This window comes from Lacerta agilis, chromosome 8 (genome assembly GCF_009819535.1).
Source record: "Lacerta agilis isolate rLacAgi1 chromosome 8, rLacAgi1.pri, whole genome shotgun sequence".
NCBI classification, from domain to species: domain Eukaryota; kingdom Metazoa; phylum Chordata; class Lepidosauria; order Squamata; family Lacertidae; genus Lacerta; species Lacerta agilis.
The window spans coordinates 83,798,176-83,807,134 of record NC_046319.1 but is presented as its reverse complement, the minus strand read 5'-3'; the positions used below and the strand labels follow the sequence as shown (position 1 = coordinate 83,807,134).

Here is an 8,959-nt window from a genome sequence, read left to right as displayed (position 1 = left end):
TGGGCAGGAATCCCGTAAAAGAAATGGAGTAGCCCTCATAGTCAACAAAAGAGTGGCGAAAGCTATACTGGGATGCAATTTCAAAAATGATAGAATGATCTCGATACGAATCCAAGGCAGACCTTTTAACATCACAGTAATCCAAGTTTATGCACCAACTACCAGTGCTGAAGAAACCGAAATTGATCAATTCTATGAAGACTTACAACACCTTATAGAAATGACACCAAAGAAGGATGTTCTTCTCATTATAGGGGATTGGAATGCTAAAGTAGGGAGTCAAGAGATAAAAGGAACAACTGGCAAGTTTGGCCTTGGAGTTCAAAATGAAGCAGGGCAAAGGCTAATAGAGTTCTGTCAAGAGAACAAGCTGGTCATCACAAACACTCTTTTCCAACAACACAAGAGACGACTCTACACATGGACATCACCAGATGGGCAACATCGAAATCAGATTGATTATATTCTCTGCAGCCAAAGATGGAGAAGCTCTATACAGTCAGCAAAAACAAGAGCTGGAGCTGACTGTGGCTCAGATCATCAGCTTCTTATAGCAAAATTCCAGCTTAAACTGAAGAAAGTAGGAAAAACCACTGGGCCAGTAAGATACAATCTAAATCAAATTCCTTATGAATACACAGTTGAAGTGATGAACAGGTTTAAGGATTTAGATTTGGTGGATAGAGTGCCTGAAGAACTGTGGATGGAGGCTCGTAACATTATACAGGAGACAGCAACAAAAACCATCCCAATGAAAAAGAAATGCAAGAAAGCAAAGTGGCTGTCCAAGGAGGCCTTACAAATAGCGGGGGAGAGAAGGCAAGCAAAATGCGAGGGAGATCGTGAAAGATACAGGAAATTGAATGCAGATTTCCAAAGAATAGCAAGGAGAGACAAGAGGGCCTTTCTAAACGAGCAATGCAAAGAAATAGAGGAAAATAACAGAATGGGAAAAACCAGAGATTTGTTCAAGAAAATTGGAGATATGAAAGGAACATTTCGTACAAAGATTACCACAATTAAGGACAAAAGTGGAAAGGATCTAACAGAAGCAGAAGACATCAAGAAGAGGTGGCAAGAATACACAGAAGAATTATACCAGAAAGATATGGAGGTCTCATACACCCCAGGTAATGTGGTTGCTGACCTTGAGCCAGACATCCTGGAGAGTGAAGTCAAATGGGCCTTAGAAAGCCTCGCTAACAACAAGGCCAGTGGAAGTGATGATATACCAGCTGAACTATTTAAAATTTTAAAAGATGATGCTGTTAAGGTGCTACACTCAATATGCCAGCAAGTTTGGAAAACTCAGCAGTGGCCAGAGGATTGGAGAAGATCAGTCTATATCCCAATCCCAAAGAAGGGCAGTGCCAAAGAATGCTCAAACTACCACACAATTACACTCATTTCACACGCTAGCAAGGTTATGCTTAAAATTCTACAAGGCAGGCTTAAGCAGTATGTGGACCGAGAACTCCCAGAAGTGCAAGCTGGATTTCGAAGGGGCAGAGGAACCAGAGACCAAATTGCAAACATGCACTGGATTATGGAGAAAGCTAGAGAGTTCCAGAAAAACATCTACTTCTGCTTCATTGACTACGCAAAAGCATTTGACTGTGTCGACCACAGCAAACTATGGCAAGTTCTTAAAGAAATGGGAGTGCCGGATCACCTCATTTGTCTCCTGAGAAATCTCTATGTGGGACAAGAAGCTACAGTTAGAACTGGATATGGAACAACTGATTGGTTCAAAATTGGGAAAGGAGTACGACAAGGCTGTATATTGTCTCCCTGCTTATTTAACTTATATGCAGAATTCATCATGCGAAAGGCTGGACTGGATGAATCCCAAACCGGAATTAAGATTGCCGGAAAAAATATCAACAACCTCAGATATGCTGATGACACTACCTTGATGGCAGAAAGTGAGGAGGAATTAAAGAACCTTTTAATGAGGGTGAAAGAGGAGAGCGCAAAATATGGTCTGAAGCTCAACATCAAAAAAACTAAGATCATGGCCACTGGTCCCATCACCTCCTGGCAAATAGAAGGGGAAGAAATGGAGGCAGTGAGAGATTTCACTTTCTTGGGTTCCATGATCACTGCAGATGGTGACAGCAGTCATGAAATTAGAAGACACCTGCTTCTTGGGAGAAAAGCAATGACAAACCTAGACAGCATCTTAAAAAGCAAAGACATCACCTTGCCGACAAAGGTCCGTATAGTTAAAGCTATGGTTTTCCCAGTAGTAATGTACGGAAGTGAGAGCTGGACCATCAAGAAGGCTGATCGCCGAAGAATTGATGCTTTTGAATTCTGGTGCTGGAGGAGACTCTTGAGAGTCCCATGGACTGCAAGAAGATCAAACCTATCCATTCTCAAGGAAATCAGCCCTGAGTGCTCACTAGAAGGACAGATCCTGAAGTTGAGGCTCCAGTACTTTGGCCACCTCATGAGAAGAGAAGACTCCCTGGAAAAGACCCTGATGTTGGGAAAGATGGAGGGCACAAGGAGAAGGGGACGACAGAGGATGAGATGGTTGGACAGTGTTCTCAAAGTGACTGGCATGAGTTTGGCCAAACTGCGAGAGGCAGTGAAGGATAGGCGTGCCTGGCGTGCTCTGGTCCATGGGGTCACGAAGAGTCGGACATGACTGAACAACAACAGTGACGTAGCGATGATGAATCAACGATGCCTCTCGAAGTGTATTCTGGGTGAAAGAGGCAAGTTTTAAAAGAGGAGGTCACCCCATGTTCGGGGTTCTTACTCCTGGGGGGGGGGGACTTGTAGCGCAACAATAAAGATCATGGTCTACTGACCGCTGTTTTGCTCCAAATGACTTGGCCGGAACGTCCTTCTTTTACTGACCGCATGCACCCGCGGGGGACTTGCACCCCCACGAGCTGGGCTGCTGAGTAGAGTCTCTCACCCAGGAGTTCCCCCCCCCTTAACACCACGTTCTTCGGGGTGACGTGACCCTTGAAGCGCTTCAGCCTTCAGGGGGGGGCTGGCGTGGAGCTCCCCCTGGGCAGAAGTGGGCCTGGGGGGCCTTCTGGGGCCAGGGATGCTCTGGCGAATCCCGTCCTGGAGCCCCGGGGTCAGGGCCTTCCTTCCCGCCGCCCGGCCCCCGAGGGTCCTGGGCCTGCGCGGGGCCTTGGGCCTGGTTGCCATGGCAGAGCCTCCCTCCCTCCAAGCTCAACTCCCCTCAGGACGACTCCAAAGTCGACGCAAAGGCTTCTGGGATGGAAGACGCAAAGGCTTCTGGGAATGCCAGCCCCTCTTTCCGCGCCTTTTCCCCCCCGGCGCATGCGCTTCCCCCTCACGGAAACAGCTTTTTCCCCGGTCACGTGAGCCGCTCGCTCTCTCTCTCTCGTCCCCTTGGCAACCGCGCGCTCTCCTCCCTCCCTCCCGCGGCTCCGACGGAGAGGCGCGTCGGCCGACGCGTCACGGCGCCCGCGCGCGCTCTGCTACGAGTCCCGCGATTGGCTCTTGCCGCCGGCGCCGCGCGCTGATTGGCCGCGGGTCGGCCTCCGAGTGCGCCTGCGCCGCGCGGCCCGCCTCCTTCCTCCTTCTATCGCGGCGGCCCTGAAAGCGGCCCGACATGGAGCGAGGCGCCGCCGCCGCGCCGGGAGGAGCAACGCCCAGCCGCATGCGTGGGTGTCACGTGGGAGAGGCGGGAGGGGGCCCCGCGAGGTCGGCCCGTCGCCCCCCTGACGCCCCGCTCTCTCTTCTCCCCCCCCGGCAGCCACGAAGCGCCGCCCGCCGGCCTCCTCGCCCGCCCCGCTCGGCCTCTCGGCCTCCAGCCCGGCCCTCAGGGCGGACCCGCAGCGGCTCTTCGAGGACACCAGCGCCTCCGCCGCCTTCCTCTCGGAGCCCGTCTCCAGCTTCGCCGCCGCCTACGGGAGCAGCCTGGCCAGCCAGGGCAAGGAGATCGTGGGCAGGAACGTGAGTGCGGCTCCGGGGCATGCGCAGAGCGCCGCCGCACATCAGGCGAGGGGTCCCCCGGGGTCTCTCCTTAAAACCGTCCCGTTAATAAGACCAGTCCATAACCGGTTGAGGTCGTCCTCCCTCCCCCCAGCGGCAGGAAACCAGCTTGGCCCCTTTTCCTAGAACCCAAGAATCATACAGTTGGACGGGACCCCCAGGGGTCCTCTAGTCCAGCCCCGGAGCTCTCCTTAAAACCCTCCCGTAATGGAGGGCTTACATACAGGCTGGATTTATGTATAAGCTAAACAAGCTACAGCTTAGGGCCCCATTCTCTTGGGGGCCCCCAAAAAAGTTAAAAGGGGGGGGACTGAATGTACATTTCCAAAATATAAGATAAAAAACAAATAACATAAAACCTACGTACAGCAACAGTGTTTTGTGTTGTGTAGGCACCTATTTGTGATGTGCAAATGGCCTGAGATACCCGTTAGGACCATAAGTTACCATATAGCATATATTCAACACAAAAGAGCGGCCATTTGTTGTTGACAAAGGACAGTTTGACATATCAAGGACCCCATTACCTTCAGGAGCTTAGGGCCTCATCATCTGGCCCTGCTCCCGTTAATAACCCCAGACCATAACTGGTTCATGTCCTCCCCCTCTGAAGTGGCAGGAAACAAGCTTGGCCCCTTTTCTTAAAACCCAAGAATCATACAGTTGGAAGGGACCCCCAGAGCCCATCTAGTCCAGCCCCCTGCTATGCAGGAATCCCAACTCAACGCATCCATGACAGCCAGCCAGCCAGCCTGGGCTTAGAAACATTCGTATTATTAATTGCATTGCATTTACTCTGAGGAGCGACGGTTGGCAACCGTGGTTCTCCCTGCTTCCACACTTAAATCCTCTCCACAACCCTGCAAGGTAGGCTGGGCAGAGAGAGGCAGAGGCTGGCTCCCAGGGTCCCACCCAGCGAGCTTCATGGACGGGTGGGGATCCGCATCCCGTGTGACGGCCCTTGAAGGGGGCTTCTCTTTCCTCTCTGTTCACACTCTGCTTCTGCCGCTTCTCTCCCGCCCCCCAGATCGACCGCTTTGTCCCCGTGACCAAGCTGAAGTACTACTTTGCCGTGGACACCGTCTATGTGGGCAGGAAGCTGGGGCTGCTCCTCTTCCCCTTCCTGCACCAGGTGAGCTGCAAAAGGCGGGATGGGGGCCCCCCGGGATCGGCCTGCTCCAAGCAGCCCCCTGCTATGGCTTTGAGGCTCAGGCCAGGGTGCCTTTCCCTGTGCCACCCCAACCCCTTTGCCCACCCTGGTCTCTTGGCGGCAGGGAGCCCGTTGGTAGCCTGTGGGGGTTCTTGGCTGTCTTTGGCAGGACTGGCAGGTGCAGTACCAGCAGGACACCCCCGTGGCCCCTCGCTTTGACATCAACGCTCCCGACCTCTACATTCCAGGTACGGCAGGTCTCTTTGGGTCCCTGAGGTCGCTTGGGGGGGAGATACCCCTGGGGAGGGAAATGGTGGAGGCCTTGCTTTGGCAGGGCTGAGTGCCGGTCTCTCCTGTGGCTAAGGAGCCCTTTCCCTCCGCAGTCATGGCGTTCATCACCTACGTCCTGGTGGCGGGTCTGGCGCTGGGGACCCAGAACAGGTGAGAAGTTTTAGGGATCTCATTTCTGCTGGCATTCCTAGGGAAGGCGGGGCAAGGCAGCTCCCCAAAACGCTGCTGAGCTTCCCAGGAAGACCTGGACCCCCACCCTCATTTCCTTGCCAGCTCAGCCCAAACAAGGCATGGCATCCTGCAAAAAATCCCATGATGTGTAGCTTGTGAAGGATGCTGAGATTTGTTAGGAACTCTGGGGACCCCGTAGCTCTGCAGGGGGATAAGCGGTCGCCTAACAGCACTCTTAGAATAGTCCTCTGTTCCAGTCCAACCCCCTGCAGTGCAGGAATCACAGAGTCCCTGACAGGGGGCCACCCGACCTCTGCTTAGAAACCTCTAAGGAAGGAGAGCCTGCCGCCTTCTGAGGGAGTCCATTCCGCTGTGGACAGGCCCTTACTGTCAAGAATATTTTCCAAAAGTTTAGTTGGAATCACGGAAGGGGCGTGAGAGGGTCTGGGGCTGTGAGCACCCTCCTGGGGGCCTGGGCAGTTTGGGTGGCCAGGGAGCCCCCTCCTCAACGCTCTCCCTCACCCGCCCCTTGCAGATTCTCCCCCGACCTGCTGGGCTTGCAGGCGAGCTCAGCCCTGGCCTGGCTCATTGTTGAGGTGCTGGCCATTCTCCTCAGCCTCTACCTGGTCACTGTCAACACCGACCTGTCCACCATTGACCTGGTGGCCTTCTCAGGGTACAAGTACGTTGGGTGAGTAACCAGGAGGCGAGGGCAGCCTGCTCCAGCCAGGGGGGGGGGTGACTGAGCCCCTTTTAATGTTTGGAGTTTTATTGTTTTTAATATCCTGTTGGAAGCCAGCCAGAGTGGCTGGGGAGGCCTGGCCCTGGCCAGTTGGGTGGGGTATAAGTTGTTGTTGTGGGCTGGGCAAACGCATCTCCCCTCCTGTGACAGGATGATCGTTGGCCTCCTGGCTGGGCTGCTCTTTGGCAAGACGGGCTATTACCTGCTGCTGAGCTGGTGCTGCATCACAATCTTTGTCTTCATGGTAAGAACTTCCCAGGAAGTGCCTGGTGGAGGCTCGTTTCCCAAATTCTTCTGCACATGTTCAGCATTTTACACAGCAGGAGCAGGCCTTGTCTCGGGCTCTGCGTTGGCCTCTCGGAACAGCAGCCTTTTACCAGCTTTGTTAATGGATTTAGGGCAGGGGAGGCTGGTTCTGCCACGCACTGAGCAGAGCTGAGGGAGTGCCACAACTATGGCGCAGCGCATGCGCAGAGCGGAAGGCAGGAGGTGGACGGGCAGGTGTTGAATTTTGGCCTCGCACAGGGCGCCACTGAAATTTGAAAGGCCAGAGGTCTGCCCCTGACTAGGACAGCCTGACCACTGTAGTCGATGCGTTGGTAACCTTGAGGCTAGATGACTGCAATGCGCTCTACATAGGGCTGCCCTTTGGTTCAGTCTGAAATCTCCAGCTGCTGCAAAATGTGATAGGGGCCTCTGGTTGAGAACGCATGACTCCTGTTGAACGGCTCCCCTGGACACTTAGCGCAAGAAGAGCCCTACTGGATCCGGCCAGTGGCCCGTCTGGTCCATTATCCTCTTCTCACGGTGGCCAGCCAGATTCCCCAAAGGGCAGCCCTCGGTTAGGAAGGAGCCACGCCCTCTCCCCTCCTGTGGTTTCCAGCAACTGGGCTCCTGAAGCATCGCTGTGGAGGGCAGAGCAGAGTCGTCATGGCTGGTAGCCATCAGTCGCCCTCTTCTCCGTGAATTTGTTCCTTCAGAGGTTCCTCCTGGGTTCAAGGTCCTTGTGTTGATCTAGAAAGGCCCTTAAGCCTTTCAGTCCCAGCTCAGTCACTGAGATCACCTGCCGGAGTGTCCTTGGCCATTCCCCATGTTGGAGATACTCACTTGATAACAACAAGCAACTGGGCCTTTAGCGCCCAGTCCTGTGGAACGCTCTGCCACTGGAGATGCAAGAGGCAGCCTTTGTGCCAGCTGTTAAACACCCGCTAAAACCTTTTTTGTTCCGCCAGTCGTATGCCAGCGACTTAAGAATACATCCTTCCAGAATAGTTAATTGCTCTCTGTTTGTAACTTTTTTTGGTGGGTTTAATCGCATGGCCTTATTGCTGCAAACCCCTCTGAGGTGTAAAAGCAGTACGCAGATGGCCTTTAAATAAAACGGCGCCTTTTGCAAGAACCCTCCACCCTGCTTGGCCAATCCCCAGGAAGGCAGGGCCTCCGTGTCCCTCCCTGCGCTTGGCCCGTGATTTGCCTTTTCCTCTGGCTTTTCCAGATCAGGACCCTGCGCCTGAAGATCCTGTCGGAGGCAGCGGCCGAGGGGGTGCTGGTGCGGGGAGCCAAGAACCAGCTGCGCATGTACCTGACCATGGCTGTGGCCGGCCTTCAGCCGCTCATCATGTACTGGCTCACCTTTCACCTCATCTACTGACGGACGGGTCTGCCAAGGGGGCAGGGCAGGGGTGCCCACTCCTGGTGGGGGGTCTGTGCGGCAGGCTGGACATAGACCTGGCCTGGAGCCACTGTGGCTCTGGCTTCAGCGACCTCAGGGTGTGTGGATGTTGTCAGGGGTGCGTGGGCAGCAGCAGGAGCCTGTTTGTAGATGGGGGGGAGGCTCCGGCAGGGGTCCCAGGCAGGCTTCCTTTCCTCTGCCTGGGGGCAGCATCCTTTCCCCAGCCCCCTTTGCATGCAGGCCAGAGCCCTTTCGACCACTGCACACCACCAGAGAGCCCATAGCGTTCTCTGCCTGTGCGCCAGGTTTTGCTGCTTGCGAGCCACTCAGTATTACTACGGAGGGCGGGGGGAGGCTGCCAGGGGGGGGTTTCATGGAGCAGCCGACCAACACCCCCCTTCCCCCCCCCCCAGCCCACAAGCTGCTTGCTTCTCTGTTCAACTTCACAGCCTTTGGTGCTGTACACGTAAGAACTGGCCAATAAAGAATGAAACCTGCACCGGGGGTCGCTCTGTGGTGGGGGGGGGGGGGAGAGAGGCAGAAAGTGGGGCTTTTTTTCTGGAGCAGAAAGGCTCTTGCTGGCTGTGGCGGTTCCTCTCGGCAGAGCATGCAGCTTACGTCGCTCGCTCAGCCTGCAACACCGTGCCACTGTTTACTGGATGCAAACCGGGGAGGAGGGGTTGGGGGGCATGGGGGTGCAGCACAAGGGCTTGGCCCTCGCAGAAGAACGGCAGTCCTTCCCACCCTCTTCCTTGTAACTAACTTCTCCCCCTCTGCCACAATTCCTGTTCCACCAGTGGGGCCTGGGGCTGAATGGTGGTTCCTCTCGCATGGAGAGAAGGCAAGGCTGAATCTGCAACCTCCTCCTTTGCCCACCTTTCGCCCCCTCCAGCTCAGCCACCCCACCCTCCAGAGTCTCACACCTCTCCTTGGGTCTGCAAACTAACAC

At 54.7% G+C, this 8,959-nt stretch overlaps 1 protein-coding gene across 1 annotated transcript; it reads left to right on the top strand.

The window, feature by feature from the left end:
* The first annotated feature begins 3,573 nt into the window (after window positions 1-3,573).
* YIF1B (Yip1 interacting factor homolog B, membrane trafficking protein) lies at window positions 3,574-8,507 on the top strand. Its single transcript, XM_033158643.1, has 8 exons — window positions 3,574-3,653; window positions 3,746-3,945; window positions 5,012-5,116; window positions 5,304-5,382; window positions 5,518-5,575; window positions 6,132-6,287; window positions 6,489-6,582; window positions 7,834-8,507. Exons 1-8 carry the CDS (start codon window positions 3,602-3,604, stop codon window positions 7,987-7,989), a joined length of 900 nt encoding a protein of 299 aa, XP_033014534.1. The 5' UTR covers window positions 3,574-3,601; the 3' UTR covers window positions 7,990-8,507.
* Window positions 8,508-8,959: the final 452 nt, after the last annotated feature.

What these genes read in the sequence shown, in the direction of transcription:
- YIF1B (XM_033158643.1), top strand. Translation starts at nt 3,602, where the DNA reads ATGGAGCGAGGCGCCGCCGCCGCGCCGGGAGGAGCAACGCCCAGCCGC. An exon ending in TCCCGACCTCTACATTCCAG is followed by an intron (nt 5,383 to 5,517) that starts GTACGGCAGGTC and finishes TTCCCTCCGCAG; the next exon opens with TCATGGCGTTCATCACCTAC. An exon ending in TCAGGGTACAAGTACGTTGG is followed by an intron (nt 6,288 to 6,488) that starts GTGAGTAACCAG and finishes CTCCTGTGACAG; the next exon opens with GATGATCGTTGGCCTCCTGG.